General features: G+C 42.1%; 1 protein-coding gene across 1 annotated transcript in view; it reads left to right on the forward strand.

Moving 5' to 3' along the window:
* Positions 1 to 23,612, forward strand: part of ARMC2 (armadillo repeat containing 2) — a 104,272-nt gene that overhangs the window by 22,302 nt on the left and 58,358 nt on the right. Inside the window, exons 5-7 of the mRNA XM_081828760.1 lie at positions 3,699 to 3,906; positions 17,424 to 17,500; positions 22,192 to 22,290. Coding sequence (XP_081684886.1) covers positions 3,699 to 3,906; positions 17,424 to 17,500; positions 22,192 to 22,290 — 384 coding nt within the window. The remainder of the gene's footprint in view (positions 1 to 3,698; positions 3,907 to 17,423; positions 17,501 to 22,191; positions 22,291 to 23,612) is intronic.

Below are 23,612 nucleotides of genomic sequence, written 5' to 3' on the forward strand. Positions count from 1 at the left end.
AATCTGTCTTTTGAAGAATGCAGTTTGGGAGATACTGACCTGGCACGGAAGCTGGCAAACTTTTTCTGTAACGGACCAGAGAGTAAATATTTCAGACCAAATGAATGGGCCATAGAGTCTATGTCCAACCTACTCAACTCTCCCGTTGTGGTGGGAAAGCAACATAGACTGATTTATGGCCACCGAAACTTGAATTTCCTGTCATTTTCACATGTTCCAAAATAGTGTTCTCCTTTTGAGTTCTTCCCAGCCATTTAAAAGTGTAAAAACCACTCTTAGCTCTCAGGCTGTACAAAAACAAGAGGCAGGCTAGATTCAGCGGGTAGTTTGCTCACTCCTGGCCCAGCAGATGAAGTCCCTGCTCCTCAGCATGCACAGCTCTGTAGCGATCTGGCCCCAGCCTAACATTCCAGGCCCTTCTCTTGACTGTCCTTTGCCTCCCATGCAAAGCCTGTGCACCAACAGTATGGACCTCCTTGTGGTTCCCCACACCTATCCTGCTGCTTCAAGCCTCTTGCAGGATCTGCTATATAATTTGCTGGACCCAGAGCAAAATTAGAATGTGGAGCTCCTTGTTCAGAAATTATTGAGAATATCTACATGGTGACAGCAAAGCATTCAACCAAGTGTAGGGCCCTGCTAAGTGTGGGACCCTGCTTGACTGCACAGCTTGTATACACATCAAGCTAGCTCTGACTGCAGACTTTTGTGCCTTTATCTCAGAACTCCTTTTTGCCTCCTGTTAATCCTTCAGAATACTTCTCAGGCTCTGCTTCCTCTATGAATCCTTCCCTGCCCAGTTCCCAACCCTTCAGGACTCTCCTATTCTCTATGCTGCCCTTACCTGGCCCAGACCATGCTGTACTGCATTTCTCTCTTTACACGTCTGCCTCTCTGTCTCCCCCGTTAGGCTCAGCAACTTCAGTAGGAAAGAGGATTTCTTTATTTGTAGCCTGAGAACCTAAAACGGGGACTAGTATATAGTAGGTGCCAAAGTAATATCTGTGAAATGGTGAACTGTTCCCACACAGTAATACTGCTTATTGTAGACTTTTGAAGTTCACCCACGATCCATTACAAAATTAGTACAGCATGCTACAGACATTTACCAGGGACACACAGGGCATTTTTCCTCATGCTCAGTTTAACGGTGGACCTCCATCAGGAGTCAGAGTGAGCCCCAGGGCAGCTCCTCACTGTAGTAGTAACTGGTGAGCTCCCTCCAGTAGATTGTGAAGTTAGAGAGGCTGCAGCAACCCTGCCCATGAGTATGGGTGTGCTTCGCCTCTAGAACAGGAGCTCCCTGATGACTGGGACTTCTTGTTCGCGCCTAGACCCCCAGCACCCGGAACAGCACCTGACACAGAGCAGCAAGTGCCTAATAAATATTCATGGAGTACATGAATGAAAGAAACCAATGCTAAAATGTAGGAATAGGCTAAAAATGCATTACCTAAAACAAAATCTGTGCTTTGTAATTCAGTAGTGAAGATATTTAAGGCAGCGTGGTGCCATAGAGAGAGCCCTGGATGGGAAGTCGGGATCCTTGGGTTCCCTTAATAATGATGACAATAACTTCTAGGTTTGGAGTAAATCACTTTACTAAGCCATATCATTTGATTCTCAGCACATCCCTAAGAGGTGGGGACCACTGAGGAAGGTGAGAGAAAAGTTGAGTGACCCGCCCACGTCACTCAGCCAGTCCTTCACCCTAGGTCTGATGGAATGCAAAGCCCACACTCTTCGCACTCTACAGTCCTGGCCCTCCCTGAACTTGCTTAGTGAACCTAAACAGGTCACGTAACGCTCGGGTTTTCAGTTTTCTCATCTGAAAAATGAAGTTTAGACTAGCCGATCCCTAAGGTTCCTTTCAGTTTTAAAATTCATTGTTTTGAAAGCAGGGAGCTTAGTTGGAGTGGACTAAGTGGTTTTGTTGGCTTTTACTGGTTTGTTCAAGTGCAGAAAAGGAAACCTTGAGTTGTTCTGGAGAAGCTTGCAAAACAGTACTTTGCTATATGAATCTCATCCCCACATTCCTCTTTGAAAAAAAAAATTAAGATTTTATTTATTCATTTGACAGAGAGAGAGAGAACAAGCAGGGCGAGAGGCAGAGGCAGAGGGAGAAGCAGGTTCCCAGCTGAACAGGGAGCCCGATGAGGGGCTGGATCCCAGGCCCCTGGGATTATGACCTGAGCCGAAGGCAGACGTGTGACTGACTCAGCCACCCAGGTGCCCTTGAAAAGAATATTTTATCGAGACTCAAGTGTGGTGGTAGCAGCATCACAGATGAGCTATTCCTAATGGCTACTGGCTGTTAAAGGAACAGTGTTGTATCATAAGCCTAAGAATCTGCAGTCATACACACGATAGATGTTTCAGTTTAGAGACTGGATTTCTGTTTGTAACTCTTATCATCTTATTCCTCTTTACAAAGCCTTATAAGCCAACGCCCTCCTCTTCCCACCTCCTAGCAGTGATGTATAAGGCTGCCACAGTCTGGGTGCTGCCCCTCTGCTCAGCTCTCTTCCTCTTCTCCCTCACATCCTCCACTCCTGTTGGGCCTTAAGCATGCCAGGCACCCTTCTGCCTAAGACCTCCATACCTGCTCGTCCCTCTGCGGGGGATTCTGTCCCTGGTCAGCCTGTGGCTAGATGCCTCATCGCCAGTGCTTACCACGTCCACCCTGTTCAGAACTGCTGCCTACCCCCATCCCCAATCCTCTTTAATTTTCTCCATTTTTCTACTTTGCTTTTTTCCTTAGCACTTATTATCTTATATCATGTACCTCATTTATTATGGTATATTATTTATTATCTGTTTATACCTAGTAGGATGTAAGCCCTACAAAGTCAGGGATCTTTGTTTCCTCACTGATACATCCCAAGTGTCTAGACCGGTGCCTGACATCAGGGAGGCCCTCAGTATTTTTTTTTTTTTTTTAAGATTTTATTTATTGGGTGCCTGGGTGGCTCAGCCGTTAAGCGTTTGCCTTCGGCTCAGGTTATGATCCCAGGGTCCTGGGATCGAACCCCGCATCGGGCTCCCTGCTCGGCGGGAAGCCTGTTTCTCCCTCTCCCACTCCCCCTGCTTGTGTTCCCTCTCTCACTGTCTCTCTCTCTCTGTCGAAAAATAAATAAAATCTTTATTAAAAAAAAAAAAGATTTTATTTATTTATTTTAGAGAGAGGGAGGGAGAGAGAGAGAGAGAGAATCCCAAGCAGGCTCCATGCCCAGCACGGAGCCCGATGCGGGGCTTGATCCCATGACCCTGAGATCATGACTTGAACCAAAATCAAGAGTCAGACATTTAACTGACTGAGCCACCCAGGCACCCCAGCACTCAGTATTTTTTGAATGAAAAATTGTTAACATAATCAAATTTAGGAAAAGCAGTCATTGTTCTGGGATGCAGAAGTATTTATGTGGATTGAGTTATTCATAAACCTACATTTGAGTGCATGTCCTCTGGTAGACTCTGAGAGAGTAGAGAGGAGATCCCATTCATTTTTGATGAATTGATGCTGCCAAGCCTGAAATAATGGTGAGGTCTTGTAGATTTTGGTCACACAATTCCAGACTTGATTATAAGTCATATAAAAAATTTTAAATTGTATAAATTCTTAGATTGAAAAAAAATACTGAAATAGTGATTCCTAAAATCAGAACAGCTTTGACAAAACATCTCCTTGATTGTTACAGCAAAGAAGACAGTGGAATCCAAGGAAACAGTTGTGATGGGGGATGCTATGGTGAAAATCAATGGGATTTATTTAACAGAATCAAATGCCACTGGCCACTTAAAGAGTCACCCACTTCAGCTAACTTATGATGGAGGCTTCAGTGAAATCAAGAAGCAAGAAATGTTCAAAGGGACAACATCCTTGCCATCTCATCTCAGAAGTGGAGGGTCAGTATTCTTTTGATATAGTTTTCTGGTTAGGATAACTGTGTCATATACTAGTTTATTTCCTAAACTTATATAGATGAGTGATTTGCATTTTCCCTTTTATGTAAACAAATTTTTAAGTTAATGATGCATCAATAGGAAAGACTTTTTTCCTCATGGCTAAGTGGAGTTGGTTTTACATCATTCCCTATTTAATCCTCAGGAAAACATTTATTCGTACGGGCCAAATGCTGCGTTGATCTGTCTGTCAGAATAGTCTTTGCTTTAGTTAGGCTGTTCCAGCCAGCCCTCGAGTGATGAGTGATTGTTCTGTTTGTGTGTTATTTGGGATTCTTGCCTGGCCTGGAATCTCTTGTTCCATCCCTTTGGATTAGTTCACTGTTGTTAATTCCACCAAAGAGTAGACACTTATTTTATTCCCCAGTAGAAACTTGGATTTAAATATTTATTTTGCAAACAGGTAAGTAGTTAAAACAGGAGAATCCTGTAGATTTCTATTGTCTGTGACATCCCTCACCTAATCCCTCATAAAATGAATTATTGGGAATTACTTTATTTCATACCATGTTCCTAGATGGGGCTTTCTAGGGCTTCCCCTAGAAAACTGAGGAGCAATTTTCTTACCATATTAAGATTTGTGGAGAAATGTTCACTGTACGGACCATGTGAATTCTCACCCCCATGTTTTCCTAAAGAAGTCTCTAATGACTGGGGACTGGGGACTGGGGTGGGGGATGGAGTGGGGAGAGCAGCCTCTGTTCCCCAGCCCCGGCCAATAATGATGCTAAGATAGGCAGGAGGTCTTGGACTGGACTGGGTCATTCAGTTAAAGATATTTTTCTATGACTTTCCATTGGGTCATTGTGGACAACTGCCCGGTTCAAATTTGCTTAACAAGATTAAATTCCACCGGCCGCTTTAAGACAGAGGACTTGTTGCCCTCACTTTAGATTTTGGGTCTAACTTTGGCTCGTACACACGCAGCGTGCTTAAAACTTTTCCTGGAACTGGCTGCTTGGCAGCTGGTTAGTTTAGCTGAACTGACCTTGTCGGCTGACAGAGCCCGAAGAGTGTCGTGCATGCAGAATTTATATTAGGCAACCTAGTAGCCCTGGTAATGCTGCTTTGCATTCAGAACATTTTTTAAATTAAGGGAAAAATGAAATGTCTCCTTAAGTGGAAGAGAATGACTTCAAATTGGGACTTTGGGAGCTGAGCACAAAACATCAAACTGGCTACTGCAACCGATCTTTTCCAGTTGGTGAGTAAGAATAGGCTGCAGACCTCTGAGCTTAAACATAAAAGACGGCAGGAGAGCTTGTGTTTCTTCAGCACTGGAGTGAAAAGGAAACATTTATCTTGCTGCACCCATCCTTACAGTAATTAAAGTTGACTAGGAAAAACCAGACAAGAGCTGTTGTTTTATTTTATTTTATTATTATTATTATTATTTGCAAACCTTCAGATGTTGCAGAATAATCTGGCAAGCCAGAGTTCATTATGTCTTCCTCAGTTGGGGACAGCAAAGGCATTTTCAGTTGCATATTTTATCCCACCAACAGCAAAGGAGAAATCAATTAGGAACTGGAAGCACCTCTTCCTGACCGGCCAAAATTATGAGGCGTCGGCAGCACTAACTGTTTTCCTTTTGTTTGGTGAGGACAGCTTTTGTGTCGTGTAATGACTGCCTCTGAGTCGGGCTTGTAATGCACCCTGGTGAGTTTAACTTCCAATAACGTTTCTGCTTTAGGAATCTTTACCTCCTTGAATCATGGATGGGGTTTTGTTGATGTGGCGCCAAAAAAACAGTTGATACGGTAGGATTAAAACAAACCAGAAAATGGAAACTATTAGCAATTCTTTCATTAATTATATTTGTGACTCAATCTGAGACACTTGATAATTGTTTCTCGTAAACATTTAAGTGAAGAATTCCAAGAAATGATCTTTGCTATGCAGTGGAGTATTCCCAGTTTTGATGCTAAAGCCTTACTTAATTAACATTTTTCCATCTTTAAACCCTAATGTGGTAAATGAAGACTCTTGTCAGTGAGACTGGCTGGCAGAAGGGAAGGAAAGGAATGCAAAAACTAGAAAAGAAAGAGGCTTGAGAGGACACTGGCTCTAGAAGGAGCACAAGCAGGTCTCAGAAAGGGAACAGAGGAAGTGAGGACCTGCCTCCCGCGCAGGGTCCTTACTGCTTGCTTGATGGGAGGGGAGTGGCCACCTTCACGCTGCCTGCTTCTGGGCTGGGGAAAAGGAGCAGTCTATTCCAGGGAAATAGCTTTGATTTGTACCCCCTTAATTTAGAGTATGGATAAGTCAGACCTGGGATGGAGTGTGGTTTCACTTTATGCTGGTCGTGGTGGAAAAAGGATTTGCTAAGCAAGCTGTCATCATAAACGAGATCTAACTTTCCCAGAGAGAACATACTCTGAAGGACTCATCCAACTGTCCTCTTCAAACAGCGTTGCAACTCCAGCAGTCTCTGTGTATCCAGTTAAGGGCCCATCTAAGCTTCGGCAGGCCTGCCCCTTAGCGACACTCCATTTTCTCTTACTTTGTGTTGCCATGTGGATTGAAAAATAATAAAGCTTCCATTAAAATAGGAATGTATGTATATCTCCATCCATCTATGCACTCATCCATCCAGTGGTCCAACCTGATGAACCCCTTCGTATACCTGCTTAAAAACCTTTTAGGCTTTCTATGTAAATATGGTTCGAACTATTATGGTTTGGAAATGTGACCTTCAGGAGGAAAGCCCAAGAACTCTTTGCTGGGAACCATGATCCTTGGATTTAGGTTTGGTTCTCTCTCAGCCATTTGACTTATCTGTATGCTCTTTGGCAAGTCTCTTACCACTTTCAGGCGCTCAGTTTTCTAATCTGTAAAATGGAAATAACTGTGCTCCTTCACTCCCCTCTCCCCCCAGCCTTCACTGTGGGTTGTGGAATGATTAATAAGGCTTGAAAGCCTTATCTGTAAACTGTCAAGGGCCAATAGTATTTTTGGAATCAAAAAAAAGAAAAGAGGGCTTCTGGTTAAAGATGGTAAAGCAAAGGCATTCTGTAGAAACTGAACAAAAGCAGCAAAGAATGAAAAACACAGAAATAAATACCATCAATGAAGCAGAAAACTGGTTCTAGCCTGAAACAACAAAACATGGAGTAAACTTTACACTGCAGTGTGGGCTTGATTTTTTTGTCTACCTAGCATACTTGCCTTTGGAGACCAAGCCATCTTGCATCATGCTCAGTCCATGTTTAGAGAAGGGCTGACTCTATCTTCCCTGCCCACCTTCCTGGGGGTCCAGGGGTGATTATGTGGCCCCAGACTGGCCTTCCGAGTTCTCCAATCCACCAGCCACAGCAGTTGGTTCAGAGGTGGGCACAGGATCCAAAACAGGCCAGCTGCATTCCTCTCTGGGCCTTTTGCCAAAGCCTTTGAGGAAAGTGTTCTTTCAAGTTCATAAGCTGTAAAGATGATGTGGTCTTAGAGCCAACAGTGGCCATTTCGTTGCCTTGTGGAGGGTGACTCTGGGGAAGGGTGGGGTTGGGAAGTGATGTATAAACAGAGCTAAGGAAATGGAGATAGTGACCAAGTTCAAGGATGATCCATATCCACATTGTTAGACTTCTCTGTTTTGTGAACCCAGTATGTTCCTTCCTTCCTTCCTTCCTTTCTTTCTTTCTTTCTTTCTTTCTTTCTTTCTTTCTTTCTTTCTTTCTTTCTTTTCTTTTCTTTTCTTTTCTTTCTTTCTTTCTTTCTTTCTTTCTTTCTTTCTTTCTTTCTTTCTCTCTCTCTCTCTTTCTTTCTTTCTTTCTCCCTCTTCTTTCCTCTCTTTTCTTTCCTTTCTTTATTTTGACAGGGACAGCATGTAGTATTTCAGATTAGGTTTTTGTCACTTGGAATAGTGCAACCAGGAGTCTAGTTAACCTGCCAGACTCTGTGAAATATAGATGAAAACAAGGGGTAATTTGAGAGCAGACACTGACCTCCTCAGACCTAGAGTAAGAAACAGATTTCACAAAGAGTGAGTCTCTCAGTTCAGAAAGGTATACATCCAATAGTCTTTAATTCAAGAAATGAGACTTAAGGGTGTGGGCCAGCCATGGAAAACATGGAGATGCCCCTGTAAAGCCCTCATTCAGGATCCAGATGATGAAAGGACAGGGGGATGGAGCTGAGGGCGATGATCTCCTCATTTCCTGTAGGCCAACTGGTGCACGCGTGTGTGTGTGCGTGCGTGCATGTGTTGGCGGGGGAGGGGGTTTGCTAGGTTAGAACTCCAGGAGCCTATCATGGAACGGGCCTTTTCTGTGAGTCACAGTAACATGCCACACACAGACCAAGCGGCCACACACTTCAGGTCAAGAAAAATAACAGACTTGGTGAATGGATGTTCAAGAAAGCTGATTCAAGTTGAAGCTACAGAACACCCTGATTCTCCCCCTCTGTGGATCCCTATTCATTCTTCAATAAATAAATGGCTCTGTTTAAAGATAAATAAATAGGAGGACAAGAATTAACATAGAACTCGGGCACAGATACGTAAAAAACATAACAAAAGACAGATGAAGAATATGGATTACAAAAGGAATTGCCCTCTAAAAACAAGTATTAAAACCATTTTCCATCGTGTCAAAAATTAAAAAAAAAAAAAGGAGCTCTTCTTTGGGTTATAAGAATTCATTTTTTTTTAAATTTTTTTAATTTTTTTTTAAAGATTTTATTTATTTATTTATTAGAGAGCAAGCGAGAGAGAAACAGCATGAGAGAGGAGAGGGTCAGAGGGAGAAGCAGGCTCCCCGCTGAGCCAGGAGCCCGATGTGGGACTCGATCCCAGGACTCTGGGTGGGTTATAAGAATTCAAATTAGAGATTCTAAGCCCCCTAAAGAGATGAAAAATATGTTTGCAGTTCTCAAGAAATGAAAGAAAAATGTATAAACACGGAGAGGAAAGTCATATTAGAAATAAAGTGAGAATAAAAAGGTCAAAAATGTAATGAGACATGGTGTACAGGCTGGAAGCAATCCTACAAAAAGAAATGAATGCGAAGATATGAAAATGATGAAAGCAACTGAGATAGATACAGGAGGCATGGCACTTGTATTCCCGAAGGAGAGAGTCTTCCTCCTCTCCCCCCACCCCTTCCTAGTACTAGCTTACTTTCAACAACTTTCAACAACTAAGTGCCTTGCACTCTTCCAAGTGATTTACATGTGTTAACTCATTTGATATTCACAAGAACCAACTGACAATGGAAGAGACGACTTTCTGAAGTAAAAATTTGATTCTGAAGCTCAGTGGACACATCAACGAAGTTTTACATGGACTACTCCACACTAAGATACTTCCAACCATGTTCAGCACTAGAACACTACCCAGGACATAGTACACACTCAATTAGTAATTGTTGATGGAGTGGATAAATGGAAGACGGTAGCCTATGGCCATCCAGGCTGAATAAGCAAGTCACATAAAAGGAGAAAAAGGCAGGCTGCCTCTGGCTTTATTAGAGCACCTCTCAGTGTCAGAATACAGTAGAATAATGTCTGTGAAGTCCTAAGTATAAGAAGGATTGCCAGCCAAGTTGTTCTTCAGTAAAAAGGCAACGGATAGACATTTCCAGATGTGGATGAACTTGGGGACTATATAACACATGCACTTTCTAGAAAACTTTTTTTTTTAAAAAAAAAGATTGTATGTGTGTATGTATGTATTTGACAGAAAGAGAGAGAGAGCAGGGAGAGAAGCAGAGGAAGGGAGACTGCGCTGAGTGCAGAGCCCACACGGGGCTCATCTCATGACCCTGAGGTCATGACCTGAGCCGAAACCAGGAGTCGGATGCTTAACCAACTGAGCCACCCAGGCGTCCCCAGAAAGCTCTTTGACATCAAAATGATGTGTCAAAATTCAGAAATGAGGAGGCATTCCTGGTGAGTATCAACTTTATTTTCATAGTGAATTAAAACTCTGAAAACGATGGTTATGGAACAGAAACCTTAATGATGTAATAGTAATATAAATAACCCAAACTGGTACTTGGGAGGAAGTGTGAGAGCCAATTATTCACTTGATAAGAGGGAATAGATTTGTTAGTAGCTACAGTCTGAAATTGAAATATAAATTTAAAAAAGAGTATTTCAGCATTCTAATGTTTTTCATTATTTTTTTTTTTTTAACTTCAGAGAGATCTTTTAGAAACTAATATCTCTTGGGAAGACTCATTCATCTGAAGTTCTACAATTCCTTCAGTTTCATCTCAATTTCTGTTTCTCTGTTAAATTCAAGTAAAATTTATACTTAATGCTTTAAAATTACAGTGACATATATGGTATGATCCTATTTATATATGTATCCTTTACCTGCCCTCCCTCCAAATCACTCTTCTGTTCTTTCTTTTCTATTTTCATCTGAATATGTGCAAAATATGTCTGGAATTATGTTTACTGTATATTAATATTTATTTCTGGGTGGTGGGATCCTGGATGATTTTTTAAAAAAATCTTCTTTGTACTTTCTTATATTGTCTGGCCTTAAAAATTAATAAATATGTCATTTTTTCAAAAATAATGAAGTCATTATTTTAAGAAATTAAGGGTGATGTGGCTGAGAAACCGTTTCCATTCGGAAAAGACAAAGCACCGGCCAGAATGGTTTTGCAGAATCCCACCTTATTCGACCATTTCCATTTAATAAGCATTTCTTGGTAAGCAAGCAAAGCCCTATGCTGAGGGGTCAGGGCAGGGGGTAGGTGGGAGACAGAAATGGACTCTGCCCATGAGGTGCTTACACGACAGCGGGCTTACTGCTCAGGTGTGGTCTCTGCAAGAGCTGCATCAGCATCACCTGGGAGCTTGCTACAAATGCAGAATCTCAGGCCCCATCCCAGACCTACTGGATCTGAATCTGCATTTTTATAAGATAGCCAGGTGATTTGAATGCACAGGAAAGTTTGAAAAGCATTGTTCAGTGATTAACTCCAATGCTGGGAGAATGAAAGCACTTACCCTGGTATTTAGGTGTGAGAGCACCTCATTCTGACCTGATGATCGGGGATGTTCCCTGGGGTACGTGGGTTTGGGATGCCTCTGGAGGCTGATTTTCAGTAGGGGTGGGACATGGTGTTCTTTGCTAAAGGAGCAGCAGAAGCAGAGGGGTATTTGATCTGGTGGCAGTAGGTTTGAAGAAAGGCAAATGGGCTGGTGCGGCAGGAGCATGGGTCCTGAGGCTGTAGGCTGCAGGGAGCCACTGGGAAGTTTCTAGCTGGAGACTGACTCTGGCGGCAGAGTGAAGGGCCGGGAGAAGGGAGAGCCTGGGACAGAGGAGATGGTTGGAAAGCAGAGGTTGTAGCAGTTCCGGTGGAAGATGGCCATGTGTCAGCACCCCATCAGGACCGCAGGGAGGAAAGCAGAAGACAGAAGCTGGGTATAACACGCTGGGGAAGGGGGCAGTGTCAGCCCCTCTCCCCAATGAGAAGTCCTCGTCACTGCCGCAGCAGGAAGTTACAGGGCTTTTCACACGAAGGGCCTTGAAGCTGCGGGGCTGTGGAAGTTAAGGGAAGCATGAACCCGTGGGCTTGTACTCGAAGCCAAGGGAGTTTGAGCTCAACTAAGTAAAGCTAACATGGTTCGCTGCAAAGCCATGTCTAATCAGGTCTATACAAGTAGAGCTTGAATAATAACCACTTCGTGATTACTGAAAAGGATACTAAGATTATATGTGTAATTTTTAAATATGTATTTTTAAAATCTTGGGCCACAACCCAATGCTATAGATACCTTGGTGGACTTAAAATTTTGACCTTATGAACCTTACTTTAAAATCCTATTCTCTAATTTCATTGTGCTTGTATGTAACTGTGTAGGTAGAATTCTATCTTTAACCTTAGTTATTAAGACAGAATGCTAATGTTCTTAATGCTAATATGTCTGGAAACTATATATCTGGTGCTTCAGGCCATGAAGACATGATTAAGGGACCTCCCCTCTCTCCCGCCCCAGTCCTTGGTGGTGGCCTTCTCAAACTGCAGGCGAAGTATCTAAGAGACTATGAAGCAGGGGTAAGCAACCTAAGACCCATGGGCCAAATCCAGCCTAGTACCTGTTTTTGTAAATAAAGTTTTATTGGAACACAGACACATTCATTCAGCTCTTGTCTGTGGCTGCAGGCACATTACAGCAGCAGAGCCGAGGAGCTATAGAGACTGTATGGCTGCAAAGCCCACAATATTTACTTCCTGACTGGAATCTATACAACTTGAGTCTAAATCTGAAAATGAAGTGTCTTCTTAGGGAAAGGGAAAGTTTAGCCCGCAATTTGCTAAAATTTTCTTTTTATCATATGCTTATGATAATGAGCACATTTAAAATTTAAATGTGTTTAAAATTTTAAATCTACCTTTAAGATTTCCTTTCCCATTTTCTTACATGTAATTTTTTTTCCAAGTGGAAATAAATTTATTGCTTTTTTTCACCTCAATTCCAAATCTTTCTTCATGTCTTTATAGTTACTGCTTTAAAGCAGGAGTCAACAAACTATAGCCCAGGAGCCAAACCTGGCCAGCCACCTGTTTTGTTTCGTTTTGTTTTACAGCCCTTGTGCCAAGAATGGATTACATCTTTTTAAGTCATTACATTTAAATGGTTACAAAAGTACCTATATGGTAGCTTCTATTTTGCCATTTGGCCTGCAAAATGTAAAACATATATTGTCTGGCTTTTTAAGAAAAAGTTTGCTGACCTCTGACTTAATCATAATAATTGGGAAAACTGTCTAAATAATAGGAAAATCTGCATTTTAGAATATTTTTAAAGAAATATACTTTATTTCTTCCATGTATATATGGTCCAGAAGTAGATGTTGCCAATGTGACTGAATGGTGGATGAGCACTAGTAACTCCGTCAGTCTGCGTATGGCATTGCCTTGGCTAGAGAGCTTGGTTCTGGTTATTCAGTGAAATGTAGTACTCCTGTCAGTGATTGGGAAGAGAAGAACTTGCTTTTGCTCTGAAGCATGTTGGCAGTAGATCAGGGGCCTGGGAATGCCACAGCCATCTTGCTGTCTTTAGCACTCCCACCTGGTTACAGATGGAACCGAAGGAAGGGCAGAACTGAGAGAAGCGCAGAAAAATGGAGCCAACGCCGTGATCACACACACCTAAAACCCACCCTAGTGTTCGGCTTTTAGGTTATATGAGCCAATACATTCTATTTACTGGTTAAGTGTGTTAGGATTAGTTTTTTTGTTGTTGTTGTTATATGTAGATGAAGATACCCTAACTAATTAAATGGTGTTATTCTGCCTCTAAGAAGAAGTTCACAAAAGAGCTTTAAAGAATAATTTCTGGAATGGTTTTATTGTTGGACATCAAAAATCATTGCACAAAAATTAATTATGGTCTTTGACAACTTGGAACAGGAAGCTGGGAAGAAGAATTATATTGTATGACTGAATCAAGATCTAGACACATCTGATAGACAGGAACCCTTTGCCAAATATAACACTGTGAAATTTAATGAGTCCACCGGGGATGGGGGAAATTTGCCTTAGCTGCATTTGTAAGAAAAACCAAGAATCGACTAACTCTGTGCTGTGACCACCAAAACCACTAATATAGTCTTAGGCTACATTATTTAGAATCTCTCTTCATTGTTCCTCAGGCCATACCTTTAGCTCAGTGCTGGGTTCCAGACTTTAATACGGATCCAGACCAAGTGACACTCACTCAGAGTAACTGAATAGGCTGGCAAGGAGATTTGAAACCACGTCCTCTAAGGAGGAGCTAAAGGGACTGGAGAAGTTTGTCAGTGACATCAGTGATGGCAGTCGCAACGATAGTAAACACTCACTGGGTACTTACTAAGGTACTTACACATTTCATCGTTTGATCCTCACAACAACCTTATATAGAGGGTTACTAGTATTTACCACCCCCTCAGGTATAGATGAGGAAACCAAAGCTTAGGTGAAAAGCAGACATGAAGTCACACAGCTAATAAATGTGATCATAATTAGCTGATAATGTAGCTAATAAGACCATGGGATTTAAACCCCAGGAGAGGACGTTAAGTGGCGAACACCACATTTTTAAGTATATGGAGAATTATTGAGAGGAAGAAGGATAAAGCTCTGTTTCATGTGGCTTCAATTAGTACATTAAGAACTGAGAAGTTTCGTGGAGTGGAAATTACAGGAGAACAGATCTCCATTAACTATAAGCCCATCTAGTCTCTTCTTGGGCAGAGAGGGGATTTTCTTTTCTTGATGTCTCTCTCCCCACCTCACTCTGGTTGTGGGACTTTAGCTGCCCTGCTCCCCAGAAATCCTGTTCGGCTTACCCTGGTCAGACGGGACAGTTCTTCCTCAGTGTTCATCTTTGACCTGTTAATCATGCTTGCCTTCTCAGAATGCTTGGGCTGCATGAGAACATATTTTATTTCTCCTTTTCCTTTGGACTCCTTTTCCTCTTTTCTATCCTTTACACGAGTATCTGACAAGGCTTGGTCCTGAGATTCTGGTCTTCGAGCCACAAACCTGATCACTCTAGTCCCTGTGTGCCACTTGGATCTTTAAAAGTGCTCTTTCCCTGATTTCCACATCTCCTTTGCTGATCCTCCATTTTTCATCCGAAACTCAATATGGCAAACCTCACATGTGTTTCAGTCCTCAAACTGTTCTACTCCCTAACCTTCCCATTTCTGTTGATGGTAACCTGCTATCCTGTTCCTCCAGGCTTGCCTTCTGCTCTTTCTTCTGCCTGAAATCAACCACCAATCCTGTCAACTTTTCATTTGCAGGATCTCTTCAATTTGTTCCTTTTTCTCCAGTCCTACTGGCACCCCCAAAGAATTAGTTCTTGTTACCTGTCTCCAAGTCTCCTAAATGCTCTTGTCACAACTCCAGAGCCCATTACTTCCCGTGTTAGAACCTATGCCCATCAGACCAGGGCCATCGCCTCTCCCCAGAGTTTCAGGCAGCTGTTCCCATGTGTCCCAGCAGAAACCTCCTATTCCTACCTTGCTGGCCCTGTACAATTATCCCCTGCCCTGAGTCCCAGGCTGCTCATGTTCCTCTTTACCTTCACTCATGTTCCTCCCCTCCTGAGAGTAGTGTTATCACTTGCTGGTTCCACTTTTATGCTTTTAAGACTACTTTGTGGCCCACTTCTCCCTCTCACTCATCACTTCCTTCCCAGCATCCCTCTAGTTCTTGTAACCTGCTGGCTTTCACAATCTAACACTTGATTAGAGACTTCCTTGGAATTTTCCATTTAAAAAAAAAGTTGCTTAGTTCCTCAAAGTAGATTTTAGACTTCTTCAGGGCAACGCTTTATATGTTCTTTATCACAATAACATCCAGCATTGGACTAGTCAGACAGGTGCTTATTGATTCAGAACAAAAGAGAAAACCAATATTGATTATTAAGTTCTTCAAATGTACCAGTCACTGTACTAAGGAGAGGCATTGCCCTCATGTCAAGATAAGAAAACCAAGGCCAAGGGGAGGGGGGTGGGAGGATGGGTTGGCCTGGTGGTGGGTGTTGAGGAGGGCACGTTCTGCATGGAGCACTGGGTGTTGTGCACGAACAATGAATCATGGAACACTTCATCTAGAACTAATGATGTAATGTATGGGGATTAACATAAGAATAAAAAAAAAAAATTCAAAAAAAAAGAAAACCAAGGCCAAATGCTTAAGTGAGTTGCCCAAGTCTATGTAGCTGATAAATGTTGGACCCAGGACCTGGTAGTTTGGGTTCAGAGTCTGCAAGCTCAACCACTGTACAATGATGATCATAGGGAGTATTAGTAAATCCCAATCCTGTGCTCTTCTTGAGAACCAGCAGGACCCAGCACTGTTGAGCTTTGGTATACACTAAGAAGAGGGACCCTTCTTCCCCCCACCCCACACCCGTACGTGGGGATACACAAATGTGGTATGTAGGGAGGCAACCTCATCAGCGGCCATGACTCAGAGAGTGTGGACCAGTGACTTTAGAAAGCCATTAGTTGAAAACTATTTTCCTCAGTTTCAATAGTTATTGAGGACAATAATGACAAGAAGACCCTGCCTCTATTGTTCTCAGACTTTCTTGTTATTTCTAAGAGTGATAAGTACGAGAACTTCCTTGGCTTCACATCCTGTCAAACTTTCGGTATTTTCCCTTCTCATAGGGTAGAGTAGGTCTGTTCCATTTGAATCTCAACTCTGAGAGTGTTGACACAGAAGATCCCATCCCCATACTCTTTCTTTGATTGGCCAGGGACCTCTTGCTACCAGATCTATGTTTTTATGCTGTATAAAAATAAAGCAATTGTTTCAGGGTATGAAATAATTACACATTTTGGGAAAGATTAGCTTGGTCTTTTCTCTACTAAATGATAAAAAGTGTTAAATCAAGTGTTTAAAAAAGGGGCCTGTTTATGGGAAAAATGGTGTTTGGAGAAGCTAATCCTTGGGCAGCAGTAAAAGCCAAGGGCCAGGATAGAGCACTGAACATTTACTGGGGATCTTACTGCATAGGCACACATCTGGGTGTTTGTGAGTGACCCTGGCCACATGTGTATGCGTTCTTTGTGATTTTTTGTAGCAAATCTTTTATTTGATGACCCCCCCAAAAAAAATTGTTGTAAAACTTGCACTCAGTGTTTTTTACCTTGGAATTGTGTACAGATATTTAAAAGTGAGTACTTTTAAGTGTCAGCTTAGCTAAAGAAAAATTGTATCCTTCCTGGATGGTCTCTACATTAAATATAGCCTTAAAACAAAACAAAACAAAACAAACCCCAGACAAACCTGGCAATATAATCCTACTATTGGCCAACCGCTACTCTTTTATTTGGAACACAAAATATTTGTCATCTGGGGGCTGCCTGAATTCACCTTCCGTTTTTTCACATTTAAATTATTTCAAAAAATAAAGCATTTTTCAAAGAATATGAATTTAATGAATTATTTAAAGTGGAAACAGGACACTCTGTGATGAAATAGAAAGAGCCGTGAATCGGAAATTGTGAGAGCGGGTCTCCAGATCTGACCCTGCTTTGTGACCTGGGGCACAGCTGACCAATTTGAGAACAATTTCCTTGTGCGCAGGGAGACAGAGAGCAAGGGTCCCTTCCAGCTTCTAAACACTGGTCTTTTTTGAGTCCCTCAGACCTGAGTTCTTTCTTATTGTCACAGTGACCTCTTGTGGTATATATCCTTCATCAGTTTTTTTTTTTTCTCCTTTTTTTGATTTGCAAAGTAAACTTGGGATTTGTTGTTGTTGTTGTTGTTTCTAGTAACTGTATTTAATACTGTGAAGCAGCTCTGTCTTGTTTTTTGATAGATAAATCTAAGCTGGAAATCCGATGTTGATTAAAGGACTATAGAACACCAGACCCCGTCTTATAAACAATCCTCTATGCTTTCTTCACAACCTGCATATAGCCAGCTCTATACTTAGAGAAAGAGAAATGCTTTGGTTTTTGCTCTGAGCGTTGTGTGTATTCGTCTTCCTCCTAGGGACCAGGGGAAGAGGTGTTCAAGAGCCTCATCATGTTTCAACAGCTCAGACCTGAGCAGACCTGAAACCAGAGCAGGTGAGGTGCTCGTATGCTGAGAGGTCTCCAGAACTTCTTCATCTTAAGCATCTCACATTTCCACTGAAGATGTCTCATGTTGGCTCACTGTTTGAAAACTCCAGTAACTTCATCCAACTTGGCTGCACGTCAACATTTGTTTTTAGAAATTTTTATTATTTTCACAACAGTCTTAAAATTCTTACTATTACCCAGCTCTAGGGCCTCAGACATCTGTAGATTATAGTCTTAGTGAGCGTGCAAGAAATTATTTTGTAAAAGTATTTGGAAAATTGCAAAGCTTGACATCAACATAATTCTTGAGTGCAAAACCAGAGTTCAAAATCATTGCTCACTTAAGTGAAACTATAGTAACTGTATGAAGACAGCCTTTAGGGGCTTTAATCGGTTTGAGAAAAAATATACAACAATATAAATCACAGGCTAGAAATGATGCAAAGTGTATTCACACAATGAAATATAGCAGTCACACTTATGATATTGACTGAAATGAGTACAAACATAATATTACATGAAAGCATTAAGTTGCAAAAACAATGACGTACGTTGTTTATGGATACAGATCTATGTGGTGACATGCAAAGTCCAACATGATAAAAATAACCACCTGATTTACAATGGTGGTAACCCTTGGAGGGAGAGGGAGGAGGGGAGACAGATAAGAAGAGGCAACTCTATCTGTAATGTTTATTTTTTTGAAATAAAGGGGAGGATAAAAATACCATTAGTATTTGACCAAACTATTTGTGGGCACACAGGTGTTTGTTATATTTTTCACTTTTTTTTTTTTTTTGCACGTGAAATTTTATAAAACCAAACTAATATCAGGTTCAAAAAATATTTTATCACTTTCAAAACTAATTCTTTATCAATAAAATGACTTTTGTGGCCAATAGGAATTTCTGTAACACTCAGGAAAATCTTAGACTGATTTCCGCATCAGCATTGTTGCTAAGGATTTTACATTTACTTGCTAAAAACATCAGCCAATAAACATTGTGTCAAGTTTTTGTGTCCAGAACTCAAAGCTGTGGTTAAAAACTATAACCACTGAGACAGCAAAATCGTCAAAAACATGCTGAAATTTCTGCTTGACTTACCCAATTTCCTGTTGAATCATAATTTTTATATTTAGCAAACTGTGAACCTAGATGAAAGTGCTTTCTAAAATATTAGATTGTTGCCCAAGACTGAGGCAAACTTTATTTAATTTTTGTAGATCTTCAAGAGTAGTCACAGGATTCCATGCTTCAGTTGCTGGAGTGGAGAGTGGTTTAGTTATAGAAAATGGGATTTTTGCAGAAAGCAGAGTTAGAGGAGGTAGGTGAGTGGGTGGAGACACAGAAAAGGTCATGGCTGGACACAACCGCTCGCCCTGAGATTCTTGGGAGAACCCTTATGCCACAGTGTCTGGCTGACTTCTGCTCTGAGAAGGAACAAGCCTTAAAACCATTCAGAAGGGCCTGCAAGGGCCTTTCCTTTGCCAAGGTTAAATAAACCACTCTGTGATTTCTGGCTCACCCCTGTAATTCCACTCTTCCTGGGGTGAGCGTGTTATTGATTTTGTTTGTCCTAAGAAACAGATTGATAATCGTGGTTCCTCATAGAGCTATTCATTAAAGAGCATATTGCATAGGAAGTAAAAGTGCTGAGTTGAACTTATTGGACTTGGAGTCTGTATTTCTAGTAAATTTTAAGTGTGCCGTAAATATTTGGTGATTAAGTTATTTGTCTGACTTATTATCTTCTGGCTTTTCACTTGCCTTGATATATGTTGACTGTATTCATATGCTTTGGACTTGGGCAGATACCTGAGAATATGAACAACCATGGGTTTTATCCTGCTTGAATATTCAGGTTTATTTTTTGAGTCCATACCTGTAATTTATCAAAGTTAGGGTAGACTCATAAAAGTAATGACCCAAAAGATTGAGATGGTGGTCTCCCATCCATTATCTGCAATTCTGAAATCCCAAAACTGAAGCTTGGGAAGGCTCAGAAAGCTGAAGTGTTTTTCAAACTCATTTAGTGGCAATGCCTGAGCTGAGCTGATGGGAGGCCAAGAATAGTCTTTGTTTTGTTTCTTGAAAATATGCACGGACCCTGGCGCAGGGCACCGCCCCAGAAGACCCTACCGGGGGTGGTGCATGATACGCAGTGTGTGTACCCTATTGCCTTATTAAAATTCAAATTTTTTTTATTCCCAAACTACATCTGGCCCAAAGGCTTTGGGTAAGGGATTGTGAACCTGTACCGATAGGGACTGATGTTGTCCGAAAGACAATGCACCCATGCATTTCATGAATTCTTCCTTAGGGGTTAGACAAATGATGGCAAACTTTGCTATTAAAGCTGTAGACAGCACACCTACACTACTGAATTACAGCTTTGTTGACAACCCCTCTCTATCTACTTTTTCTGCTCAAGGGCTCCTCACGCCCAGTGTGCATGGTCCTCTTTTGGTGTCAGGAAGGTTTGAGAAAAAGCAAGCCTGGACTCACTGCGCCTGGGGTGGCTGTTTCCAGCGTGGAGTATTAGAGGAAGGCCTACACACTGGAAGGGATGGGTAAATCACATAGCTTTCCTGTTTCTCCTGGGTGACATCATTACCATGTGCTTGGGAAGTTTAATATGTATTATATATTTCTTTTCTTCTCAAGAGTAACACAAATGCATGAGAGGTTTGGGAAAATACAGGCGCACATAAAAGAAATTAATAACCCATCATCCCAATACTTGGAGATGACCATCGTTACCTCATTTTATAGAGGAAAAGTGATGCAACTTGCCCACAGTCAACCCCAGAGCTAGGCTCCAAACCCAGACAGTGATTCTAGAACCTACGCCATCACAGGCCTCCCTGGTCGGCTGGTCTTTTTTTTTTTTTTTTTCCAGTTAAAATAACCTAAAACTATATAGGCCATCTGCCTTTTCACTGCTCTTGCTCTCTTGCTCTCTTTCTATGAAACCCTGATTGTCCCTATCATTTCTAACTCTTCGTGTGACATTTTGGGATCTAGGCACCCGCTGTGGGCATTTGAATGATTGGTACCAGGTCCACTCTGGGCAGGTACAGACTCTGAACCAGTATAGACTGGGTGCCATGAGAGGACCCTATGGGGAGGGAGCAGAAGGGAGAAGGGAGGCTGTCTTTAGCATTGCTCCTGAGAGTCCGCACTGCGGTACCCCCTCCAGCTACATGGTCTGTGCTTTAGAGAGTGGGGTATTTCCTGTGTGAAATGTAATCATGATTTGCAGTTCCTAATATGATGCACATTGCCCTCCAAAGTCAACTTTCAGTTTACTGTTTCTGCTGTGGGGTGGAATGGCATAGAGGTCAAGAGCAAGGGCAATGGAGCTGTATGACCTTGGGCAGGTAGCCTAATGCCCCTGAGCCCCACTTTCTTCCTCTGGAAAATGGAGACAACTTGGGGACCTCCTTGTTATGTTATCAAAATTAAGTAGAGACACGCTGCCTCTTAAAGGACCCAGCCAATGGCAACTAGCTTTTCCTTTTCTAGAGCCTACGTTCCCGGGCAACATCGAATATTGATGACTCAGTGGTATCATGCAGCCGGATGAACTTCAGACAGTGGTGACCTGTTGTTTTTTAATCAGGAAAATGAAATTCACGTTTATTGAGTGTTCCTGGATCCCAGACCCTGGGCTCTGAGCTTTACCTATATCATGTCTCTTAATTCTCAGAGCCCCGAAGGCAAAGATTTTCATCTCTGTTTCACTGATGAGGCTCAGAAAGGATAAGAAGCCAGACCCCAGCCAACCAGTGCATCAATACAATAGCTGTGATTTGAACTGAAATCTGTCAGCGCCCCAAGCACAGGCCTTTCCCACTACCCCACACAAATTCACTTGGCAGTAATGGCAGTGGCCTTAAAATGATGTGGCCATTTCATTTTGTGTAGGAAAGAGAGCCTCTCTGAAGGCCTTCCTTTTCAGAAAAGTTTTCATTAAACACTTTCAAAATCCTTATTCTTTACATATTTATAGTTTTCTATTTATCCCACATTATAGAGTGGTAAGTTTAAATAAAAAATAACTCAAACTATTTGCAGTACGGGGCGCCTGGCTGGCTCAGTCGGTGGAGTGTGTGACCCCTTGATCTCGGGGTCGCAGGTTCATGCCCCACGTTGGGCATAGAGCTTACTTTAAAAAAAAAAAAAGGGGGGGGCACGTGGGTGGCTAAGTTGGTTAAGCGATTGCCTTCGGCTCAGGTCATGATCCTGGAGTCCCGGGATCGAGTCCCGCATCAGGCTCCCTGCTCAGCAGGGAGTCTGCTTCTCCTTCTGACCCTCCCCCCTCTCATGCTCTCTCTCTATCTTATTCTGTCTCTCAAATAAATAAATAAAATCTTAAAAAAAAAAAATAAAAAACAACCATTTAATTTGCCTTACTGACAACAATTCCAACATTTCTGAAGCTTAAGACATCATGCAGTGTCCTAACCAGAGTTTAAAGTTCTGATTTCTTTGCATGATCTTATCTGAGTTTGATGTGGGGTAATTTGATTAAAAGACATGTAGTTCTAATTAGAATTAGTTGGGCTTAGGGGGTGAGGTGTAGTTTAATTCCAGAGCTGATTAATTTTAGTGATGAACAACAAAGACTTGTGATGGTACTCCAGGTATACCTCCTTGTTCACAGCTTTCTCCTGATCTGGATTTCTTTTGCAGTCTCAAAAGCCGACGTGCAAGAAAAGGAGACAGAAATAGAAGTAGATGAAGTCTTTTGGAATACAAGGATCGTACCAATTTTGCAAGAATTAGAAAAGGGTAACAAAAAAAGTTTTTCTTTTAAATTGAGAATATCTTTAGCTATTTCTATGTTCTCCATTGCCCTGATATCTTTGGTATGCTTTGACTACCATTTTTGTGAACGTGTTCAGAAACAAATGAAGTTATCTCTTTATTCATCCAGTAATGTACGTTTGAAATACAAGTAAACCTAATTTTTAGTGGGTAAAAATTATACTTTAAATTCAGGAAGAGAGCCTACTTCTAAAACTCCCCATGGAATACATATTAATTATCACCTTCTGTCTGCCCAAGTAAATGCTGGTTTGAACTCTCTGGGGTGGCAGTTAATACATGAAAGTGAAAGATTAAAACAGATTTCAGGTCCCTGAAACTTTGACTAAGTCTCATAAACTGGCATCCTTGGGAGGTGTGCCCATGGTTTTCTAGATCCAAATGTATATGTCCTACTCTCCTAAGGTTACCTCACCTGTTGGGAATGCCACCCAGAGCTGGAGGTGGCCTGGGGTGTGCCCAGCCCTTGCACTGTGAGGTTCCCCAGCAGGGAAGGCCCATGATCAATGGGTCTCTGCAAAGGTGACCCACGGAAAGCTTGTCAAGAGAATGGCCCCTGCTTTCTCTCCTTTGCCACCCCTTGGGAATTCCATTTCTGGAGTTGAAATGGGCTCCGCTGGAGCCACAGTCATGGCCCCCAGCTAAGCCCGGCACACAGCACACAGTAGCCCTCACTAGGCATTGTGGAACGAGTACTCCATGGATGAGCAAACCAACATGATAGGCTCAAGAAGAGACCCTAGGAGAAGCATGGTAAAGAGGTCCTCCCCAACAAGCAAGGAAGACCTACTTCCTAAAAGGTTCAAATAACCTCACTGCTCCTCGGCTCCCTTTTAGTACTTGGCCATGTTCGTGGCTCCTGCGGGTGCCCCAGGCAGGGGTTCTGGTCCTGGTATTGCTACCAACTAAGCACGTGGCTATGGGCAGCCACCTAATCTCTATGCGTGGCAGTGTTCGCATGGCAGGTGAGGGTGGTTTAGACTGGACCATCATCACTGTCCATGGCAGCTCAAAACCCCGATGGATGACTGTTCTCCTTCTGGAGTTCCTAATTTTAACTTTGGGCCCTTTATTTTAGGAGATGTGGGCAAAAACTAGTGAGGAGAGCAGTCAGTCTGAGCAAAGGTTAAAACAGAGAACATGCTAGGAAGAACACAGTGGGGAGGATGGCCTGCAGCATGAAGGCCTGTCCCGGAGGAAGTCTCAGCCTGAAGGATTTTAAGAGAGCTCTGGGGACACCAGCAAAGAAAAGTGAACCAGAGTTTGGAATTTGGAATGTGGATGAA

Source organism: Leptonychotes weddellii, chromosome 8 (genome assembly GCF_054177405.1).
Source record: "Leptonychotes weddellii isolate Sample4059 chromosome 8, ASM5417740v2, whole genome shotgun sequence".
NCBI classification, from domain to species: Eukaryota; Metazoa; Chordata; class Mammalia; order Carnivora; family Phocidae; genus Leptonychotes; species Leptonychotes weddellii.